The sequence below is a fragment of the Pelodiscus sinensis genome, chromosome 2 (genome assembly GCF_049634645.1).
Source record: "Pelodiscus sinensis isolate JC-2024 chromosome 2, ASM4963464v1, whole genome shotgun sequence".
Lineage (NCBI taxonomy): Eukaryota > Metazoa > Chordata > Testudines > Trionychidae > Pelodiscus > Pelodiscus sinensis.
Window position 1 is genome coordinate 43,451,567 of NC_134712.1, and position 25,043 is coordinate 43,476,609.

At 37.6% G+C, this 25,043-nt stretch overlaps 1 protein-coding gene across 1 annotated transcript; it reads left to right on the top strand.

The window, feature by feature from the left end:
* CALB1 (calbindin 1) lies at positions 1–25,043 on the top strand. Its single transcript, XM_006127494.3, has 11 exons — positions 1–134; positions 619–695; positions 5,968–6,042; positions 15,167–15,250; positions 15,359–15,415; positions 17,839–17,916; positions 23,338–23,393; positions 23,486–23,525; positions 23,607–23,660; positions 24,207–24,278; positions 24,639–25,043. The coding sequence occupies exons 1-11, from the start codon at positions 53–55 to the stop codon at positions 24,744–24,746; spliced, it is 783 nt and encodes a 260-aa protein (XP_006127556.1). The 5' UTR covers positions 1–52; the 3' UTR covers positions 24,747–25,043.

Sequence of the window (25,043 nt, forward strand, 5' to 3'; positions counted from 1 at the left end):
CGCCCCAGCAGCCGCAGCAGCTCTCCAGCCCGCTCGCCCTCAGCCCCACGCCATGGCCGCGGAGACTCACCTGCAAGGAGTGGAGATCTCGGCCGCGCAGTTTTTCGATATCTGGCACCACTACGACTCCGACGGTGACTATATAGCATCGCGCAGCCCCTCTCCGCACAGCAGCTCGGGCCCCCGGCACCCTCTCCCCCCTTCCCCTGGACAAGCCGTAACTTTGCCCCGCAAGCCCGGAGCTACCAGCCCCTGGCGAAGCAGGCGGCCGGGGTGGGCTTGGAGCTCTGCACTGGCGCCCAACCTGCCTCGCCTCGCGTGTGTCTAGCCCGGCGGGCGCCTTTAGCAGGGCAACTCTCCGGCTCCCGGCAGTGGATTCCAGTTTCAGTGCCTCCTGCCGCAGCTAGGACGCCGCTATTTCCCTCTAAACAACTTTGAATGTAGATGCCTTTGGAGGGGAGAAGGGGTGGCAGGAGGCTGAGCCTACTGTAGCGGCTCCGAAAGCCTCCGGGTTTTGAACACGAGGTTTGTAAATGGCATTGCCGGCAGCTGAAGGGATGGACGCGAGAAAAGCAGAGGGCTCTTCTGGGACACTAACCATAACTCTCTTTGCTGTAGGCAATGGGTACCTGGATGGGAAAGAGCTGCAGAACTTCGTCCAGGAGCTTCAGCAGGCGCGAAAGAAGGCAGGATTGGTAGGTTACTGTTTCCTCCTGCTTTATGGCATCTTATTGAATAATTTTCTCCCGCAGATGTCCGGCGACTGCGTCTCTTCTGTCTTTATGGGGCATCAAATGTTCAGTCACTTAGCTGGTCAGGCAAGGGCAAAGTTTAGAAATTGACAAACGTCAAGTGGGATGCTAAGTAACTTCGGGAAATGCGGGGATAGGGAGTACCTGACAAGACACAAGGTAATAGTTAGATTCCATCTTGGTGCTAATACTAATGTTATGTTATTGACAACATAACAGTTAAGAGTCAGGAAAAATATGCACCTAGCATATTACAGATTGAAAGCAAGGCTTCTCCCTTTGCCTGACTCAATTATCTATCAGTATAATTGAAGAATTAATTTTTCACCTGCTGGACATATTTCTATCCCTTTTTTAATGTCAAGAGTAGGCTCATCTGCATTTCTGCCCCTCGGTGGTCAAAAAATAGGTCTGCACATTATTCCTAACTATTTGCATTTCATTGGTTTTATGAAAGAGGAAAACCATTACTAAATCTTGATAATCAAAATTGTATTAGTGTACAGAGAAGTTACCTGGATAATATAAAAATGTGAGCAAAAAGAGATGCAAAATGGAGTTTAATTTGTAACAATTATAAATTCAATGCTTTAAGCAAGAGAGAAACATTTTTAAGTCTTTTAATAGTCTTTAAACATTTATTTATTTTAACATTGCACAAAATAAAACCAAATGCTGCTAGATAAAGATATTAGATTAAATACACCGTAACCTTTCCTTACTGAGTAAATAACCCCTAAAAGAACCAGAAAATAAAACACACTATTTAGCATCACGCTAAAATATATAGTACTGTATAATGATACCTACTTAAATCTACTCTAAAAAAGATATATATGAAAGCATAGAAGATAAAAATGCATTAACTAGCTGACCTGTAAGGAGGAAATAGGTTATGATTCCATATAGGGCTATGTCCAAATTAAGAAATAAGTGTTAGCTTTTAGAAAAAGAATCCTTGTCTGGGTCTTCTAGTTTAAAGGCTGGAGAGTAAATGTGTATTGGTATTTTTATTTGTTTTGTGAAAAGTAACATCTTCCTACTACTTCCATGAGTTAATACACAGCTAAAAAAAATTTGTAATCTATGACTCTGCATGCACACTCTAGATTCCTAGTCTTTTTATAACTGTCACTGTAGAATTAATATCCAAAAGTATAGGTAAGTATGATTTAAAAGGATACTCAGAGTACTAAAAATTGTGCAATTGCAGTCTCTCTCTCTCCTCTTAATTTCTTTCCACAACAAGAATGAAGCAAGTAAAATTACATTTTAAAAGGGAGGGCAGGGAGAAAAGCCCATTTTAATTCTTTCATTAGAACAAAATATTTTTAACATATGAAGATGGAAGTAACAATAAGCAAAACCAGATGATGCTGAAGACTACATTTGGAATATATATTAATATTAATATTATTTTAAAAAAATGGTCCCAATGTAATGCTCAATGAATGAAAGATTCAGAGGTTTTACATCAGGAAACTGTCATTTTAAACTCATCTTCACATTTCTCAAGAAGCCATTTGTGTGATAATAAGTCATCTCCTACTTAAAAAGTTAGCATTCAAAAGTAATGTATAAGATGCTTGTAGGATTATTTTTGTCTTCCACCCACTTTACCATTTATGCTTTTTAATGGACCCTATCTGCACTCTGTTATATTTTGAAAGTGCTTAGGTATTTAATTAATTTTTCCTTGTCATTGCTCTGGTACAAGCTTATTTCTGGAATATTCTACTGAAAAGACCAATCTACAGTAACAACACTGAACTTTAGAACTTTCATTGGATCATATAGAGAGTCTTGATACCTTGATCCCTGAAGTCTTTTCTGGATTATGGATATGTGCCATCAAAGGTTTCAAATCTAAGCTGATTCTTGGATTTGGAGGCTCATTTTCCAGTCATCTCACTAGTTCACTTGTCTTACCTTACTGGAAAACTAATTCAATGGCTTTGGATTTCTTGTCCTTTGCCAGAAAGGACACAATGAGAAGATAATGGATGTTATATGTGATTTCTGTAGCTATGCTGTTCCCCCACAAAAGCTGCTGCCATCATTTGCTTTTGCATTTTTGATAATTTCTCTTGCTCTGTATTTTTGGAATATTCAATTATGCACTCTTCATAGCTGGATTTTACATCAGTCATGCTATATGCTTATAGAAACTCACTGATTTCATTCTTTGAACAAGATGGCTTAGCATTTCTCGGTGCTCTAACCAGCTCCTAATTTGTTCTCATTGTTTTGTCATAGCCTATCAACCATGCAATTCTTTTATTAATCAAATGGTTATTGTGAAGACCATCCTTTTGCTTTATATTACTTCCAAAGAAGAGTAACATGCAATTTGATTAGTTTTATATCTATATTGCATAATATTGTCAGAAGGAGCTTGCATTTGCAATTTAGCGTTTGAGCTTTTTTGGTGACACTTCATACTTCCAATACTACTCCCTCACATTACAGTATGTGAAATACAAAGCCAATATTTTACAAATGCTAAAATAAATAATACTATGGCATAAAATAAAATAATATTTTTGGGATAAAAATTGCATGTTCAGTCTCTTTTGGCCTACATTATACTTGGTGTGTTCTTCCTCTTGTTTCACTTTTGCTAATTGCCATGAGAGAAAATATGTAAGGAAGTGGCTACAAAAGGTATTTCTAGCTCTTCTACCACCTCACCAGATGACTTTGGGGAAGTTTTTTAATAGCTGTTCCTTGATTTTTCCCTCTGTAAAATGAGAACAATTTTTACCTACTTGATAGAGATAGTGTGACTTGACATTCATAATTGCAGTGTACTGGTGATACTATTGCACTGTTCATCCTATGATTTCAAATCATTTTACTAAAACTAATATACAATAATAATTCAGATTCAGATAAATATCTCCCTTGTTTTAAAAGGGGAAATTGAGGAACAGAGAAGTTAAGATACTTGTCTATGGTAACAAAGCAGCAAGTATGTGGTAAAACTAAGATTGGAACTGGTAAAAATACAGGATAAATTATTTGTCATATAATATATCCAGCAAATAAGTTATTATTTGATCAATTATAACGCTGATAACATTAAGAATATATTCATTGAATAGTTTTTTTAAGCGGTAACAAAGAAAAATATCCAAATATTTAATCAGGGCTAATTAGAATTAGATATCTAGACTTTCAGGCCTGGACCTCAACCAGTAAGCAAATGCTACTTCACTATGAGATCTTTATGTGAAAGGCAACATTGAAAGGTAAAGTATTAATAATCATGTCTTAATTACAATGGCAAATTATGGATTATTTTGAAACAAAGAGGACATTGGGATGTGTTTTGCTTTGTCATAAAAACGTACATGTTTTAGCAATTGTTAGTAATACCATTTTTTAGCACAATCTTGGACTTCACACAGGCAAAATTCCCAACTATTCCAGTGGGAGTTTCACCTAAGAAAGGACAGCAAGGGGTTTTTGCGTAAAACCAGCCGTTTTTGCACAAAAACCGTGGAGCATCCATACCTCAAGCACATTTTTGTGCAAGAAAATCTACAGTCAATTGACAAACAGAGGGATTTTTGTGGTGTAGGTATACCTCCTTCTATGAGGCATAACTCCTTTTTGCACAAGAGTTCTTGTGCAAAAAGGTGTGTGGATGCTCAACAAGTGTTTCTTGTGCAAAAAGAGCCTATCACAAAAAGCTCAGGTGTTCTGATGGCCATTCTGTGAATGGCCATCAGAACTTTGTTGCATAAGAGTGTCCATTCAGTGTGGATGCTGTCTTGCACAAAAGCACATCACTTTTGCTATATGCTTTGGAGCTATGGATGCATTTTTGCGCAAGAAGTTTTTGTGCAAAAACCCTGCAGTGTAGACAAAGCCCCAGACTAAGCTCTTCATAAAATTTTAGTCTCTTTCATATTGATAACTATACAACAGTTCTAACCAGAATCCTGCATGAGGATCTTTTAGCATATATCCTGGGATTCAAGAAGAGCTCAAAAGAAGGCAAATGGGCTCCTCAAAGGTGAAGGAGACTATACTAGTGGATCAGAGTTGAATTGATCCATGGTATGACTCCATTGCCATCTCTTAAAAGAAAAGCTGTCATTTTAAGACAAGTGAGTAAACATTTATACCAAAAGCACTTTGACATTGGCACTGTGGACTGGGGAGTTGACAGTCATGCTGGATCCCTGGGCAAGAGGCAGGAAGGACCAACTCCATGCTCCTGGAAGGGTAGGGCCTAGTGTAGAATAGATAGGGGCAGCCAGCCCTCAGTGCCACCCAGAATACGCCATGTTGTCCACTCCAGCGCTTACAGCCACCTGGAGCATGCTGTGCGGGGCTCCACTGGCAATTTAAAGGGCCTGGGGTTCTGGCCAGTGCTATTGCTGCAGTAGCAGCCAGAGTCCCAACCCCTTTAGAATTGCCAGGCTCTGGGGCAACTGCTTCCTTTCCATTCCCCCCATGTCAGTGAGCCTGTTTGTGGATTTACTTTGTTCTTGAGGATTGCTTTATATATTTCAGTAAATGATTCCTCCCTTGCAACCTGGCCTTTCTTTGTTTGTTCTGGCAATTAAGTTATAGTCCTGCTTTTATGGCATCATAAACAGTGGACAATACAAATGTATGATGTACAGATTCCACTTGTGTGACTTCATTATGAGAGCTGTTTGAAGACTGGGCAAAAAAAAAAGTTATGCACCTCATTCAAATGACAGTAACTTAGACAAATGTGAAAGGTAATTTTTTGTGATGTTCCAATGTGTTATATAAAAATTTGTCCCACTGTGAAAGACACAATCATGTTTCAAATTTGTTCATTTAAAAATGAAAAACTGAATAGTAATCAACTGTGAAATTTCACTGTCATCTGATTAAACAAATGAACAGTAATACTCACCTTCCAGTAGATTTGTCTTTACGTGTGAATGTTCTAATTTTGAAAGGTAAAATAAATGGAGTATCTAAAGGTCAGATTCTGCCACTCATTCCTATCAAGTAATATCTTATTGCTCAAGCAGGCACTGTTACTGCAACAGGTTTATTCAAAGTAAAATACTACTCAGCATAAGACTGGCAGAAACTAGGCTTTACTAGGTTTTTATTATTAATGAATTATTATTATTACCTGGCAGTTGCTCACAGGTCTTGAAATACTTAGCACATATTTATACATATCTTACAAATAATAATTCCATTATTGTGAAATTTTTAGGAATTAACACCTGAAATGAAAGCTTTTGTGGACCAGTATGGGAAAAGTACTGATGGAAAAATAGGAATAGTAGAGGTAAGCTAGTTTCTTTTATTTCAGGCTGAGTAATGTTTATGTGTACAAGAATGCTCTTAATATAGTAAAATGTAGCCAACTTGAACATCATCTATAAATATATGTATTTTCTTGGATTTGCTGTAACTGAGACTTCTTTCCACATCTTAGGAACTTTAGTATTTTTTGCACTGAGACAGTGAAAAACTAAATCTCTTTTTCTCCTTCTCAGACATTTTATTAGATTCCATTGAACATTACACACTCACATCAATAGAAAATAGATCTTCACTATTGTTTTCTAGCAATGCAATTAAAGTCTGCATATTTTCAGGAAATTCAAGTTATTAAAAACATCAATGTGGTAGGATATTGTATACGGTTTTATCCTGAGTTACACTGAGTGCTAGTTCAAAATCAAATTCCAATCTCACAGCTCCTCTAGTTAGTATAAACCACAATTCAATGTAAATTGGCTCAGAAAGGCTATGTCTATACAGCAGCGTTATTTCAAAATAACAAAGTGAAGCCATTATTTGGAAATAATGTTGAGCTGGAGGACTTCTTGCTCCGACTCCTGTAACCCTCATTTCATAAGGAGTAAGGGAAGTCAAAAGAAGAGTGTTCTTCCTTCGACTCCCTGATGTGTAGACAGTGCCAAAAGTCGAGTTAAGCTATTTTGACTTCAGCTATGTAATTGACGTAGATGAAGCTGCATGTCTTAAATTCAACTTTTGTACTGCTATGTAGACATGCCCAATCAGATTTCCCTTCTGCTCCCCCTTTGTAATCATTGTACATAATGGTTATTTCTGATTAATGCATATGATGGTTATTTCTGATTAATGCATATGATATGGACTTAGGGGAAGGCTAAAATCTTGTTCACATTTTCAGTGATGTTTTCACAATCTAATTAATGAGGGATTTTGATTCCTTATGGATTCTTTTATAGAACACAGACCCAGATAGAAATGGTAAGCAGAAAACTGTTTGCAAAAGTTAGAAACAACCCCCTGCTACCTGCACTGCTCTGGATTATATGGGACCATGTTTTCCATTGTGTAGACAACTTTCTGAGAAAGAGGAGCACTCATGGAAGCACTTCCTTACCCAATCTGTTACTTGGTTCTCAATGTTTAATTCTACAGATCAATGGGAAAGTGTCCATGGGCTGGTGCATGGTTTGAGAACCACTGTTTTAAGATCCAAAATACAGGACTATGTAGCATGTTTTAAGATCAGATTTATGAGTCATTGAAGTCGATGGGAGTTTTGCCCTTGAAGTCAGAGAGATCCGGTTTTAATCCCTTAAAATACAATCCTGTTCCCAGTTTGACTATCAGAAAAATATTTCTGAACAATTTATAAAGAGCTCCTTGGAAACATGCTGTCACCTTAACATTTCTGTGGTGACTGACTCCTAAGTACAGCTATTTTGAACTGAAACATTGTGTGGAATATACAACAATGAGATTTTCAGTATAAAATATGTAGTTACCAGTACAGTACATTTTGACCAAATGTTTGATTCATAATCAGACTGAACAGTCTACAAATCAGAAGAGTTAGTGCAGATATATCTTTCTATTTCTGACAGATTATTAGTGTATGAAATTAAGTAGGCAAGTTTAAATACTTTATATTAGAAGCATACCTCTTTTATTTAGAGTACATATGACAACACACTGTTACATGAAGCATGTACAAATACTTCCTGAAAAATACTATGTGATCTACTGATTAGACAAAGAATTTGGGATTGTATCTCCTAAATTTTATTTTTGGGTCTGTGACTGACTCATAATGTGACATTGGCCAAGTTCCATAGGGTCTGATCTTGAAAGGGGCTAAGCACCATCCACACTGACTAATGTCAGTGGGTACTGAGTGCATTCGGCAGTTAGCTGGAGGGCCTCAGCATCTTGGAAGGTTGGGTTCTTAACCCTAAAACTGCTTAACCTACATCACTCTATCAGTATGAAGCTGAATTGTTTATAAAGTGCTATGAGATCTCAGATGAAAGGTGATGTATGTTTAAAGTGATATAATAATCTTACTGATGATCAGTTAAACTTTGTTTTCTTGACCATATACATTTTCAAATTTAAAATGTTCAATGTTTTCAAAATGAATCCACCTCATTTACATGCTATATTATGATGTCTCCCCACTTCAAAGAGCATGGAGAGCAGGGATGGACAAGATGGCTTTAAATAGCTGGCCCCTCTGCTCTGGATGCTGGGGAGGAACTGGGAGGTGTCACGTGCTGCTCCCGTTCCCAAGCAAAATTCCTCAGCTCCTATTTGCTAGTTTCTGGTCAGGAGCAGTGTGGGAATCCCCCTCACTCCCTGTGCTGGAGCAGAGCCACATGCAGCAGCTAACTGATCAGCTTGGGTCTGCAGCATACAGGCAGGAAACCTGCCTCAGGTTCCTACAGGGCTACTGGCCTAGATAAGCATCTCCTGACCAGAGCCTGTCTCTGGCACCCCAGCCCCTCTCTCCCCTCAACTACCTGCCCCAGGCCACAACCCCCTCCTACTCCAGATTGCCACCCAAACCCTTGCACCCCTTCTTCCCACCTCCTCCAGGTCACAACTCCCTCCCAGACCCTGCAGCCCCCATACACCTCCCCCAGGCCAGAATCCTCTCCTGCACCCATATCCCTTTCCCGATTCTGCACCCCAAGCCTCTGCCCCAGATCACAACTTCCTTCCTCACCCGAACTCCCTCTCAGACCCCATACCTCTCCTGTACCTCAGTCCTCTATTCCATACTCCCTTCTGCACCCAACTGCTGTCCTAGACCGCACACTCCATAGAAGTGTGGCCCTTGTGCACTTACTAAAATCTTGGAGTGGCTCCCCATCAAAAATTATTGCTCACCCCGATGTAAAGTCTATGAGCTATTCTTCTTTTAAAATAAATAAATGCAGCATTCAGTCACTCAACTATTGGAACACATAGCACCTGAAGATTATTTAAAATATCCCGATTAATAATTATCCTGAAGGGAAGATCTATCAAAGAGGAACACTGAATGGCTTAAAGTAATGCATTTTTCAGCTTTGCTGACAAGATTAAATGAAGCCTTGAAGTGCAAACTGGGTCTTTAGCAGTACATTACTGCAGTAAGTTCTCCAGCTTTTAACTAGTTTCCTCCAGCTAAATATGGAACCTGACATTTCTCTTACTCTCCTTTATAAGACATTGCCTCCCACCCCAATGTTTTGTCAAATCAGTGCTTTCATTGACAGGTAGATCTTAAAGTCCAAGGTTTATACATCTCAGGACTAGAGCTATTCTTTATCTAAATTATGTAAATGCTTATTCCTATGAAACAAAGTAACTACTTAACATACAGAAAAAGTTTTTCTCCCTTTTCCAGGTTAAAATGTTATGACATATATTGAAGCATGTAAATCAGGTATTTTAAGGAAAGGGTTAATATCAGTAATATCCATTGAGAAAGTGATTTTTAGGGAAGTGTTCATGCTCATCTGTTTAAGATATTGTAGCTCCTTTTCCAATTAGGCAGTAATCCCCTTCTCTCTTAAGTTCATAATGAGAGACAGAGGGGTCAAGCTAGTCTCAGAAGAAGTATCTTTCCAACTATTTTCTAATACAGTATTGTACTCACAAGACAGAGAGAGCTGACATATTCACCATAAAAATAGCAGTTCACAGGAACATTCTCAAACTATATCCTTTGAGTCTGCCATTGTAAGTGAAGGCTTAGGGAATTTCATAATCCTATATAAACATCATCATGAACTACTGCTGCATTTTGTACTCTAGAAAATGACACCAGGCTTCCATATTTACTCTCTTAATGACTCATTCAAATCTGCTCCAAAGTTACAAGTAAAAAGATGGTATGTCTAACTATTAACCCTGCCAATTCTTCCTGAGACTTAGACATCAAGCTGAGTTCTTTTTTGATTTCATACATCTAGTAATAAAAATTCTGGATCTGGAACTTTATTATTGCTTTTGAGGAAAGAATAAAAAGAACCTAGCTTCCTCACTCCCACCTTATTGAGCCTACAATGCTAAAAGAAGCAAAATAAATACAATTGGGGAAAATTATTTTGTCAGAAATCTAGGCAAACATGATTTAATACCGAGTTATCAAATGAGACAGTTCACTTATCTATAAAACACTAATACAAAAAAAGTGGTACCATATATATTTCTCTGCATCCTAAATGAAAGTTCTATAGCCATAATGGAGAGTAAAACTTAAAGTAATATTTTATTGACAGTAGTAATATATTTTGTATCTTAAATGTAGATTAGTACTGGTAGGTAGTTGTTTTTTAGAGAGTTAGAATCCTTTTTCAGAATTCACTATCCGCTAAGTGTAGCTACCATTAAGTCACAATGGTAATGTTTTGTGGGAACATGTTTCTTCTTTAATTGTACACATTAAATATCTTCTGATTATAAAACTGGGAACTTGACTATGTGATGGAAGGGACAGATTTTGGATTATTGAAAGCAGTGGAAGGAATTCCTTTTGCGCTCCATGAGCTAAATATATAAATAAGTTCTCAAACTGTGGTCCATGGACTCCTTTCTGTTCTGCAGAATGAAACAAAAATGTTACAATAAATGAATGTTACAAAAGGGACCAGACCTGTGCCCAATTTACATAGTCATTTTTACCTTAACTACAAAAAGGAGAACATTTCTCCATATGGAAATTAATATTTCTTATTCCAGGTAAGTTCCTGCACTAAGGGACAGCTTGTGGCAATTAGCTAGGGGCTCAAGTGACGTTTGGCATGGGAAATGATCAGCCCACGAGGAGCCTAGGGGGATGTGCTTTAGGGAAACCAAAATCCCTCTTAAAACAAACCAGGGAGCAGGCTGCACCATCCATTTCGGTTTCCTGTGTTCTTTCATCAACCATATTTGGCCTGTTATGTCTACACAGCACTCTTAGCTCAAAATAAACTATTCAATTTTCCTAGCACAAATTGCATAGCTTATTTTGAGTGTATTTTGAATTAGCTTATTTTGTAATTTGGTGCTGTCTACACAATGCCAAATTTCAAAATAACTCGCTATGCCAAAATGCCCCTTAACCCTTATGGAATGAGGGTTACCGGGACATCAGAATAAGCTGCCCATTATTTTGAAATCTATTTCGAAAAATGGGCTGCTTCTACAGACGCAGAATAGCTATTTTGGGATACTTCCAGAAATAGCTCTGCAGCATAGACATACCCAAAATAACTACAGCCTTAAATACATAGGGTATTTATATAATACATAACTGCAGCCAGGGTAAATTGGCCTGGACAGATGAATTAAGAAAGGAAAATATTAAAAATTAAAAATATTAAAAATGCTTCAGAGAAACAAAACAAGGAACATTAGGAGATGTTAACTGCAGTCTGCCTCTAACCATCTTCTTAGTCTTTAAAGTGCTACATAGTCCTGTATTTTGTTCTAACCTAATTCATTCACTATGATCTAAAAATACATCTGACAGCGAATAGGGGAGCACTCTAGGGTCCCTATCAGTTGATAGGGACAAGTGTACATAACCTAATTAGTATTTTGTTTCACTAGTCACAACTTACAGTATGTGAAAAATTTCAAACTCATGACAAAGTGCCTGCACACTCTCAAATGTACGCACATACCTGCACTATAGCTGCGGAAAAAAGGGATGACTTTATCACTAAGAAATGTGGTAGCGTCAGATTGCTGATTGGTTTACCTATATTGAATATAAATAGGAAAACTGAAAATTTGGAATTTGTTACATAACTAGATGAAGATTTGCAAAAACTAAATACAACTATAGGAGCCTAATTTAGGCACCGAGGTGGCCTGATTTTTCAGAAATGCAAACCACCCCCAGTCAATTTTCAGTGACTTATGCTTGATGGCATACTTCCATGGGAGCTGCTGTGTAAGCAGCAATTCTGAGGCTATTTATCTGAATGCCTGATTGTAGATTTAGGAGCCTAATTTAAGGCCATCATTTCTTTACAATTAGACAATACTACAAAGTTGTGCTATACTAAGCTAATTTTTCTTGACAGTAACTAGAAGTCCTTTAGAGATTGGCTGTTTTATACCTAAAGATCTGAAGTTACTATGCCTGTTATACTTTTACAAATACCTATATAATAATTACAGGCTGAATCTTTAATCTGTCACTCTTGGCATCTGACCAGTGCCAAACCAGAGAATGCTGAACAATGGAAGGTCAATATTGTCTAGCAGCATTGCCAACACTTTCACTGCTTTCTGGGCTCTTAGAAGAGATCTAGTAGTAAATTAGAACTAACTAACAGCACAAAATACTGAGAGCCAGGACTGCTGGCTTTAAACAAATTTTATGGGACCATGGGAAACTTGGCCACACTCATGATAAGTGGACGTCTGGCTAACTAAAAGCATGCCAGACCATGGATGTTGCCAGACCAGCAAGTGCCAGACTAGAGGTTCAACCTGTACATGTTTGTATCTGTATGCAACATGACTCATTGTTAAAGTGCAATAATCCATAGACATCAACAAAATGAATGGAAAAGGTGTTATACGTCTTATGTCACAATCGCTTTTCTGGGAGGTAAAGGAGGAGACCCTGGAGGCAGAGAATGAAATTTCCATGTCTCTGAACTGTCCCCATTTGCTAATACTAAAGAAACAGATCACACTTACATCTATTACACACTCACAGTATGTAGGCCAATGGTCACCAACCAGTAGATCAGGATCTACCAGTAGATCTTGGAGCCTCTGACAGGTGATCCTGACTGGTTTGGCTGGGAGACTATCAAGTGCTGGTACTTCAGCTGCTCCACCCCCCCCCCCCCCCCATTGCCCTCCTGCTTGTTGTGCAGGATGGGGGAGACAGAGGCAGGAGGGCATTGATGTCACTTTGCCTCCCTCCCCTGTACCCATCTTCAGAGTGAGGAGGGCAGAGACTTGGAAAGGGGTGGGAGGGGCAGGGCAAGGGTATTTAGCTTGAGGTAGATCCTGGACTGATTTAAATTCCAAAAGTGATCTTGTGCTTAAAAAGGTTGGAGACCGCTGATGTAGGCACACTGTTTCTACCTATCAAGGAATGGAATTTTGAACATTTGAGTTAGAAAACTCATTTCCATTGATTATATTTAGTAATTTAGAAATCTCTCAGGATGCACTTTGTTATGCTTGATAGTGTATATCAATTGCTCCATTTCTGCAAGCCAAATAAGTGATGTGTATTTTAAAGTGTACCAACATTTAAGAAATATAACTGATTTTTGTGGTGATTTTTGCAGTACAGATGCTCCATTTTCATCTCACTGAAACATATTAAAATACACCTTATGGGGAGTGAAGGATAGGAGCTCCAGGCAGCTAAGATCCCACTAGAATCCAGCAACAAAGTCCCACCTTTGCAATTCCAGTTCATTGCAGTGAATTGAGATTTGAAATAGGAATGGAGATAAGATCTGAAGTATACAGAACAGATCTGAATTTTGAATCCGGTCTTGGATGGGGCTACCAGGAGTTGGTGTCTCTTACTGCTGTTTTTATAAATGGACACATTTAAGGAAAAAAATTAATGCCAAAAGGAAGGTTTCTGCCTTCTTCATCTTCTCTGCCTATCTTTTCTTTTTTCCATTGCTTCTGCCCCAATTTCCTATTTTAATTAGAGCTGGTCAATACTTTTTTCTCAAGCAATTTTTTTTTCAAAAGCAGGTTTTTTATAAATTATATTTTGCCAAAAGTGTTGACCAGCTCTAATTAAAATAGGAAAACAGGGCAGAAGGAAAGGAAAAAGGCATTTTAAATTATAGAAAATATTATCCAAACTATTAATTATTTTTCATTCCAGTAAACTACTAATTTTGAATTAAAAACATTTTCCAAATGAAAATGGTTCTTTTCAAATACTTCAAAATGAAAACCAATTTACTATTTGTGAAAATAGCTTCTCATCAGTTTTTGAGCTTTAAGGACACATTCCTTGAAGTCAGTGGGATGCACTGAAGGGCTGAGTCTCCCTCATCTTGCTGTTCTGCTTCTTGAATTGGCTTTTCCTGAGCAAGGTTTCATGATTGGGGCTGACAAATGGCTGTGGTTCCAGGATGGATTTACAGCTATCTTACACATTTTATTTTCCTCACTTCCCTCATTTGTTTCTCTGCTTGCCCTACGGCACCTTTGCCTTCTTCCTTTCACTATTCCTCTCAGACTTTTCCCTTACTTAGTACCCACATATTCCAAAACTTTTCCTTCACCCTTCATCTCTGTATCCCCCATGGTTCTCTGAATCTTGCCCCCTTCATTCGCAACACTCTCCCCACTTTGCCCTCCCATTCACTCAATTACATATGTAAGCTTTTACTGTACATCTTAACCTTGTTTTTGTGAATGTCAGGCTCCTCTCTCACCCTTTCTCTAGACCTGATGGTTCACTCTTTTCCCTCTGATCTTCATTTGTGTTTGCTCTTTAGGAACATATAAAAAGCAGGGAGCCAAAGGCCACTGAGAGGCATGTTCCCCATTCTAACGTATGGAAGATACTAGCAAATGGCGCATGTAATTAAGATTACTGTTTACAAAGAGAAAGACAGAGAGCTGATCAGGGGACACAGCACTCCTAACAAGAGCAAGATAGGGACGCCATCTCTGATTTCTATTAATGAAGGCAAAAAGTGGGCCTGTTTGATAGAGGGTAAAAGAGCCACTGAGAAAGCAACATCACTATACATATTAGAATAATATTGTATAACTTTTAAGAACCTGATTCCGTGGAGATCCTATACAATGAGTAGATGAGACTTGGTCCCTGAGAACTTGATCTAAAGACGATTGAAGCCAATGGGTGTTTTCTAATGGCTTCAGTGGCATTAGAGCAGGTCCCAAATTAAATTTTGACAGTAGGGAATAAGAGCACACAATTTAAAGTGTAGTTGGAGAGTAACCCAATATAATGACTGTATTTGTAAAGCTCCCCGACACCCAACTGAAGTTCTTGGTATGTGCTGCAATTATCATACAACCAAACAGCCAAATTATCAGAAACAATTTTTAATTGTCTCTAGAGCCCCACTAATGAGATTCTCTCTTTTCAAAGAAACAAATGCAGTTTTAAAATAAGATTTCAAATTGATTTAAATCTGTTACAGCTTGCTCAAGTATTACCAACAGAAGAGAACTTTCTGTTGTTCTTTCGGTGCCAGCAGCTAAAGTCCAGTGAAGATTTCATGCAGGTACTATACCCCATTTTTCCTTTTCCTTTTCCTTTTCCTTTTCTGAAGTCATTCTGGTCTAGATTTAAATAGATACATAAATAAATCTCTTTAATTTACTAATTGCAGACCTGGAGAAAATATGACACTGACCATAGTGGCTTCATTGAGACTGAAGAACTTAAGGTAAATTGATGATTACGTGTATTTCATAATGACTATATAGACATGTGTATTACACCTTTGTACTGGTCTACAAGCCTGTTGGAATGTAAAACACAACTGGAAAATGAGAAAACCTGATATTTCTATCATAGACAAATAGAAATGTAATTTCTGTTCTGATAAATGACTCTAAAATGGCATTTAGTTCAGATCCGTGTTTTCCCCCCTGTGACTGCCAAATAACCAGTGCTCAATTTAGAAGTTAAAAAGATGTTTTAAACTAACAAACTTAGAGAGGATCGAGAGAGCTAAACTGTGTCCCTTTTCCACAGCTATCTCATCCACCATACATTCTGTGGTCCAGTATAAGCCCACAGCAATACCTGTACATTCCTGTTGTTGCCATACTAACCCCTCTACAACATTAGTGGAATCCCATTGCCCATGCTGTGTTTGTATAGGTGTAATTGATGGGAACTTATCACATCTGATGCACAAAAAACAACAGCCTCCAGTTTGCTCTATTAGCTGTCAGCTCTGCGGTTAACAGACGTAAAAATCAGCACATACTTATTAAAGCTAGCAGATACTGTTTAACTCTAAATATACATGGGGAGTAAGTCCAAATGGAAAGAACCATTTATACATAACCATTTTTCTATGTAGAATTGCATTTTAAGTACACCTGGTGTAAACTGTCATAGCTCCACAGGACCTCAGCTGAGGACCTGTTCCTGTGTATGCACTGATTGAGCACAATTGTCTTGTCTATATTAAGCACAATTGTCTTGTCTCAACAAGAACTGCACACGCATTAACCAAACCATCCAAAAGTCAAATTGTCTGAAATCCTTAGTAGTGCTTTATAAAAGCAAAACTCACCACAGAAATCTATGTAGCCATATTGTCTTTTTTCTCCATTTTCTTTGAGCTGTTCTGGTAGTGCAAAAGAGACGAAGAATGTCTGTATTTCCTCTGCTGAGGAGTCCCACCTCAGATCAGTTGGCATAGCCAGCTTCTATGACTCGGGTTTACAAGTGGCTACCCCCTCCCACCCAAGCTCCCACATACAGGTGTGTCAAAAGAGAGGTGGGGGTTCAGGAAAGAGGCACAGCTGGTTCATATTGTACTTTAGCAATCCCCAGTTGTTGGACAGTTCCTTGAGGACTGTTTCCAGTGAGTACTGTTTAGACCAGCCACTGAAGACTGGGCTAATGAACAACCAGAAAATCTTTAAATGGTTCCTTGATAGCTCCCTATCTCTGCTTTGCTGGTCAAATCTCATTTATATCAGAAAATCTGGATCATTTTCCAGATCCTTTCAGAACAAAAACTTCTCTTGATACAAAAATATTATGCATTTGCTGTAACCACTTTTAGTCCCCACATAGCTATTTGAATGCACTTAAGATCTAAAATATTTACATGAAATCCATTCACAACATTTCTGCAATACTTTAAGTGTATAGAATAGGTACAGAGAAGTCTGATGAGAAAATTTACAGGATGGTGGTAACGATGGGGCCCAATAGCTACCATTCTTGTCTTTCCAATTCAGGACAACTATGTATACACATGACTGAGAGGGCAAATGGCTCACGAGGAAAATTTTATTTTAAAATGTGGTACAAACTGTGAAAAAGTAATGATACTCAAAGGTATGAGATAAAGAGGTTAAACCAGCTTTGTGTGTTCTTCATTGAAAATTGATAGGCAGGCACAGTTCTCAAAGCTTGCTGATTCCTTGCTTAATAAATTAAGATTCTTTTAATGTCACTTATCTAGGACATCTGTTCAAACTAATCTGTGGGGAAAACAAAAATTCATTCTTTAGAGTAAAAGAAGCTGCTGTTGAAGGTCAGGAAGAAACCTTGCCAGTTCCTCTCAAACTAGAAAATACTGAAAAGTACATTTGCAGTGTATGTGTGCACGAAGGAATGAGGTTTCACCTTCACCTGAAGTGTAAGATACTTGTCACTGATGAAGTCAGGAAAGTAAACTGGATTAATCATTAATCCTTTCTGTAAAACTGTTCCTATATTTCAAACAGACTAGGAATTCAAGTTTTTCCAATGGGGCTCAAGGTTAATTAATGCAGTTTACTGTTAAAATTAATTAGTACACAGTACAGCTGGAAGCCAAACTGTTTCCAGACTTCTGTATAGTACAGCAAAAGGCATATTATGCACAAAGTTCTGTGGCAATCTTTTAAAAAATACGGTGATTCTGTATGCTTGGTTTGGTTAAAAGAATTTTTGTCAGATATGCTTAACATGGAAATTGCTTCTTATTTTCATACCTATTTTACATTTCAGTAGAAAATGTATAAAACTAGAATTTCCCAGACTGCCTCTAGACTGAAATTAGAGTACAACAAGGAAAGTAACTAATGTGTAATCATTTTGGCTTTGTCTCACTTTACTGACTTATTTCACTGTTTTCAGAGTTTTTTGAAGGATTTACTACAGAAAGCAAACAAGCAGATTGATGATTCCAAGCTAACAGAATACACACAAATAATGGTAAGAATATTCAGACATTTCATCCATAAAAGCACAATACTGTGCACATCTATGGCCACTAAGTTCTCATTTAAAGGTTCTCATTGACTTGAATGAGAATCAGTTTGGATCCATATTAGGCAAAATAAGACATCACACTTTAGGGATCACAGTCCAAGCCAAGAGACATATGTAATTCTGTAGCTATGTCGTCTTTAGCTATGATCTGTAAGTTTAGCTGTCTTTATCCTAATATAAGTATAGGAAACCTTTGAGGAAATTTAAAGTATTGCTAACAAACACCACAGACTGGTACTAAGAAGAATTTTGCCATTGAAGGTGCTTTTCTTTCAGATGAAATTAAAAACTAAAGGTCTAAACTAAATTAAAAACTACAGATCTTGTTATTGAAGATCCCATGACACTCGTCATAAGAATAAGCAGATTAACCTGTGCCTGAGACACTAATTATAATCTTCCTAACTATAGTTACTTTGTAGTTTGTTACTTTATTTCTTGTCCTTCACTGTTATGCAGTACTGCTTGCACTGTTAAATAGTGCTCTATTTCATCCTAAATTTGGCTGCATCCTGGTGATGATGAGCAAAGTAATTCTTTGCATAATCTTTAAAGGTCAAGGGCAATGTGATAGTTCTGAATGAAAGGCTCTAAATCTCAGTTTTAAATTATTGCATGATTAGCATAGGGCACAAGAAGGAAAAGAAAAGATGAGCAAGACTGCCCAAAATATAAATTCTGCTGTGTGTTCATTAAATACTTAAAAACACTGACTAGATTGATCAGTTTGTTTTTAATTCTATGGTATAGAAACTGAATGATCTATAGAGTCTGTGATACAGGGATATTTGTTTGGCATATATTTATTAGTTTTCTCTAAAGTGTGGAATAGCACTACACACAAGTAGTAATTGGGTTTAATCCATCCTCTCAGAAGAAGGCACAGAATAGCTGGTAACCAATTACCATACATCTATGACTTTAGAACCCTAAAGACACATACCTGTTCTTAAACGTCTCAGGTAGGGAATGGAAACAGAATATAATCTTTTCCCTGCAATGCCTCCCTCTTCTCTTCCTTCTCTGTCCTCACAGCTACTAAAGGAATTGTATCCTACATTAGGCCAGGTTGATACTAGACCCGGAAGGTACGCTTAAGGTAAGCAACTCCAGCTATGTAAATAACATAGCTGGTGTTGACATACCTCAAGCCGAGCTTGGAGCCGTCTTCACAGTGGGAGGCCAACAGAAGCAAATGCTCCAGTCAGCTTCCCTTACTCCTTGCAAATTGAGGAGTACCAATGTCAACCGGAGGTGCCTTCAGCATTCGATTTAGTGGGTCTTTACTAGACCTGCTAAATTGAATGTCAGAAGATTGATCTCCAGCATAGTAAGTACAGAGGTGGCCTTAGTGGTCTAATAGGTTCCAAAATAGGTCTCAATTGTCCTTTTCTATGAATGGACAAGGAACGTTTCTGATAGTCGTCAAGTACAGAATGCTTAATTTTTATTTTATTTTTTGCCCATTCTACACTTTTACTGCCTTCCTTGTGCTCTATGCTAGTGTGAGAAGGGGAACCTGATATCAGGGCAAGCATTCTGGGCAGGTAGGATAGGACAGGCTCTGCTTGAGTCCTAGCCAGGCACCAGGGGAGCCAACAGCCATGTGGGCCCCTGGGCAAGGTTATGATGGTTATTACTATGATGGGGATTAATTTAGCTACAACTGCTCAAGAGAGAGATCTTGGTGTCATTGTGGATAGTTCTCTGAAAACTACCACTCAGTGTGCAGCAGCAGTCAAAAAAGCAAATAGAATGTTAGGAATCATTAAAAAGGGGATAGAGAATAAGACAGAGAATATCTTATTGCCTCTATATAAAACCATGGTGTGCTCACACCTTGAATACTGTATACAGATGTGGTTGCCTCAACTCAAAAAACATATATTGGCATCGGAAAAGGTTCAGAAACAGGCAACAAAAATGATTAGGGGTTTGAAATGGGTCCCATATGAAGAGAGATGAAAGACTTGGACTTTTCAGCTTAGAAAAGAGGAAACCAAAGCTACATCTAAACTATTTAAATCCCCACTTCATTTGCACTTTTGAAACATCTAATTTACATCCCTCTGCCGACAGAGGGGTGTAGTTTAGACATACCCCTAAGAGGGGAAATGATAGAGGTCTATAAAATCATGACTGGTATGGAAAAAGCGAATAAGGAAAAGTTATTTACTTATTCCCACAATATAAGGACTAGGGATCACTAAATGAAATTAATAGGCAGCAGGATTAAAACAAACAAAAAGAAGTTTTTCTTCATTCAGCACATAGTCAACCTGCAGAACTTCTTTCCAGAGGATGTGGTGAAGACTAGGACTTTAATAAGGTTAAGAAAAGAGCTAGATAGATTCATGGAGGTTAGGTCCATCAATGCCTTTTAGACAGGATGAGTAGGAATGCTGTCCCTAGCCTCTGTTTGTCTGGAAATGGGTGACAGGAGAGGGGTCACGTGAGGATTATCTGTTGTGATCTCTCCCTCTGGGGCATCTGGTAATGGCCACTGTCGACAGATAAAATACTAGGCTAGCTGGACCTTTGGTCTGACTCCGTATGGCCATTTTTATGTACTCCTGGAAGGGATGGGGCCTCAAGATGCAGGTGCAAGACTGGGGAAACAATCACACCACACACCCACCCCCTACAGCCCTTAGCCCTGCCTGGAGCATGGTGCACCACTGCCCCCCCTCCAGACTTAGAGCTGCAGGGAGCACTAAAGAGCAGGGAGCTCTGGTCACCTTCCTGCTGCAGTAGCTGTCCGGAGTCCTGGACTCTTTAGAATCACTGGGCTCCCGCCCCTCTAACTCAACATGGGACTTGCAAGTGACCTCCATGCAACTGTCAGTAAGATTTATGTGTTCCAGGAAAAAGGGAAGAAAAATCCCTGTTTTAAGAACAGCCAAAGCTATGATGTGTTTTTGCTTTGCCAACAACTTAGTTTCACCCCAAAATATTTTAGGGAGTTAACATTTCAGGGTGAAATGCCTTAAACTGACCCTGCCTATGAGAGAGGTTAATTAAGACAAAGATCTAGTAATTCAGTTTTCTTACGGTAAACTATTTGTGTATAAATTTCATGACAGATTAGTTGCTCAAAGTGTTACGTATGCTCAAGAAGTAAATTTTACATCCTTAACCTTCATGCATGGCAATTTTTTAGAACTCTTTAGTCCAGATTATGTCCTACATTTGGGCCTCAGTTGGTTGAAATAGTGCTAAAGAATTAATAGTCTAAATAAATGATAAAGGTGATTTTATGCCATCTTCTCAAAAACTAGAAGGGAAAAACTAAAAAACAGAAAACATAACAGGCTTTAAAAACACTTACCAATAGAAAAAGGAAGAGGTATCTAATAGCCAACATAAATAGCCACATTAGGGCTGCAACTGCTTGCTTCTGCCAAATTTAAAGCCCTCTCCCCCTTAAAGTCATGCAGGGAAGAACTTCCTTTAAAGGATGGGGAGGATAAGAAGGAACCAGGTGTTCACACTGGACTGTATGTCTGCAGAAACAGTCATGTCTCTATACTATCTCTATATAACTATTTTGTATTTTTAAATACAAAATTGTGCTTTCCCCTGCAGCATGAATGCTGTATTTAAAGGGGTACAAAAAACTGATAGAGTGTGATTCTACCTCCGACCACTGTACATCTGAAGTTACTGTAATTGAAAGAAACTAATGAGGGGAGGGAAAGGAGAAACATCGTGTTTTCAGTTACTCCTCCAAAAACTCCTTGTACATACAGTAAGTTTTCCATTATGCTTTTTCTCAATCTTTCACATAGCATAGCAAAAGGAAGATAACATTTGAAAACAGGAACATGTAACTGTATAGTGACTGGAGAGGAAGTCACAGGCAATGTAATACCTCAAAGTTCTGCTAACTAAATTTTAAAAGGTCTTAATTTCAAATTAACCATGTCTCTTAAGAGATTAGAGACAATGCAATTTGCTGACTTTTCATTGTATCTATGATACATTAAATATTACATTTTAGGCAGGAAACCAATTTCTAATACATAACAGGATCATGGAAAATAGTTTAAAATAGTATATAATATTTTTGTAAAATCACATTAACATATGTATTTATTTCTATTACATGAAAATTCAATTTGATGGAAGTTACTTAGATATAGTTCTTATATAAAATTAATCAACTGTGTGTCAATAGTGGAGACCTGCAGTTATTAATAATTAAGTGTTTATAAGACTTTAAGCTGGGAATAAGTTAAGCATGAGACATTAAATCAGTCAGTTCTGTTTTAATTCTTTAAGTAAGATTATATTTATAAGATACATAATCCATTTATAATACATCCCAAGATCAAAATTTTCATCAAGTGCATGGTATTAGGCAGATTCTGATCTCGTTTACATGTGCCTTGGCAATCAAATGAATATGCATTATAAATGTTGTCTTTTACATGAAGATAGCACATCTAGATGGAACTGAACACCCAGCCTATATTTTCAGATTTTAATTTTAGCTACTATACTTTAGCTACTAGATTTTAAACTGAATTAATTTGTCTTTTTATAAGCAGAGTTAAGTATGCTAAGTATTAAAACAGGACTCAATCAAATATACTACTATATAGGGTTTTTTAAAAGCCTGTACTGTAGTGTTTGACTTAAGTCTAAATGTGTTTTGCAATAGACAACAACAATATGGACTAAATCTTCATCTGAGCTTAAAATAGTATTTCAATAGGTTCAGTAGAGGATGTTGGCTACCATGGCTATGGCTTTTGTGCCCTTTTGTAAGGGGACAGATTCTGACTTCAGTTATACTAATATAAATCTGTAATATCCCTATTCAAATCAATTGAGTTACATACAAGACTCTTTGTGGATCTTTAAAATCCTTTTACGCCGGTGTTTCTTAAACTTTTTAAGACCGAGGAACACCAAACAATTTTTTTATGAGGAACACCAAGGATGTTTTGTTGACCCCCCCCTCCCAAAAAAAACGGGTTGGGGGGAAAGTTACTGAGGAAAAAAAACCTCTATTGTTCTCTGTGGCACACATCCGACTGCCTCGTGCCACACCGGTGTGCCGTGGAACGGGTTAAGAAACAATGTTTTATACTGTTATCCACAAATAGAACTATCAGAGTTGCACAAACAGTTCCTTATTAGGATTTTATAGTAGAATTACTAGTTATCAATTTATGTTTTCAATACTTTGTAAATTTGTTTTCAGTTAAAGTACCATGCAAGAATTAGTTTATTGAATTAGATTTCTACATTATATTTATTTAGCACATTCACATTGTTTTTAGATTTCCCAAAGAAATACTTCATTTCCTTGCTGTGCTAACCAATACTTTTATATTAAACATATACATTTTATTTCAGCTGAGGATGTTTGATGCAAACAATGATGGAAAGCTGGAACTTACTGAAATGGCCAGGTATGTTTTTATACCTATATCATCTAAATATTGCATGCTAGCTGCCTTGGTGAAAAAAAAAATTGTTTGAACTCTCATTTTTCTCTCCAAAGTTTACTCCCAGTACAGGAAAACTTTCTTCTTCAATTTAAGGTATGCAGTTTTACATTATAAAGTTTGATATGTGACACTATCCATTATTATTCTAACTCTTGGCATTCTTTTTGATTTTAGTGTGTCAAAATGTGTAGAAAAGAATTCAATAAAGCTTTTGAGCTGTATGATCAAGTAAGTGATCTGAAAAATGTTATAAAACCACCTCTTTATACACTGAGGCTGCGTCTAGACTGGCATGATTTTCCGCAAATGCTTTTAACGGAAACGTTTTTCCATTAAAAGCAATTGCAAAAAAGAGCATCTAGATTGGCACGGACGCTTTTGCGCAAAAGCACTTTTTGCAGAAAAGCATCCGTGCCAATCTAGACATGGTTTTGCGCAAGAAAGCCCCAATCGCCATTTTCGCCTTTGGGGCTTTTTTGCACAAAACAGTTTTTAGCTGTCTACACTGGCCCTCTTGCACAAATACATTTGTGCAAGAGGGCTTTTTCCCGAACAGGAGCAGCATAATATTTGCGGAAGAACACTGACAATCTTACATTAGATCGTCAGTGTTCTTGCGCCAATTCAAGCAGCCAGTGTAGACAGCTGGCAAGTTTTTCCGCAAAAGAAGCTGCCATCGTGAATAAAAATTAGGGGAAAATAAATTAGGTGTAATGTCACAATAGCCAAAATGTAAATGCTCAAAAATAAACATTGATATCAATATTTTTTCAGGATGGCAATGGATATATAGATGAAAATGAATTAGATGCATTACTGAAAGATCTGTGTGAAAAAAACAAAAAGGTAATTCTAGAGTTTTTCTTAATTATTAATTTAATCTGGGTTTTAAGGAGATTTTAAATCAACTCAATGATAGAGCTGCTAAATCATAATTCCTGAATTGAAGAACAATTAGAAATCTTGGCAAAAGTAAAAACAAAGTAAATCCTTCACTATGTGAGGAATGATGACAAAGTGACGTTATAAACTGGCTTCAGAACAGTGAATATCAGAACAGTGAATATCAATGTTCATGAATGTGAATTGCATGCAAGCACTTGAACAAATAGTACTGTTGGGTGGCAGGCAGCAGATAGATTTTTCCCTACCCATTCTCTATCCTTGGCAAACTGGATTATAAAGCATTATCTGTTCTTTACATAGGAATTAGACATTAACAACCTTGCAACATACAAGAAAAACATCATGGCCTTGTCTGATGGAGGAAAGCTTTACCGAACAGAACTTGCTCTTGTTCTCTGTGTCGAGTAGAATTAGAGACCGCCTGTCACTTCAATTTAACTAGTGATATACTGTATCAACACAATAACTGTGCACTATAAAGGAGTAGGCTGTACTTTCTTTTATATCTGTAAATTTAAAGCACACATACATAATTAGCCATGATGTGTGGCACATTCTTTTCAGTCTGTTTCTATACTGTTTGTAATGTACAATTTTTGTAATTATAAGATAAAGAGAATGTCGGTTTGGGCCAGTCTGTATATTCAATACAAAAACTAAATGACTTTTTTGCTTTCATAAACACTGCTGGAGAAAAATTAAAAA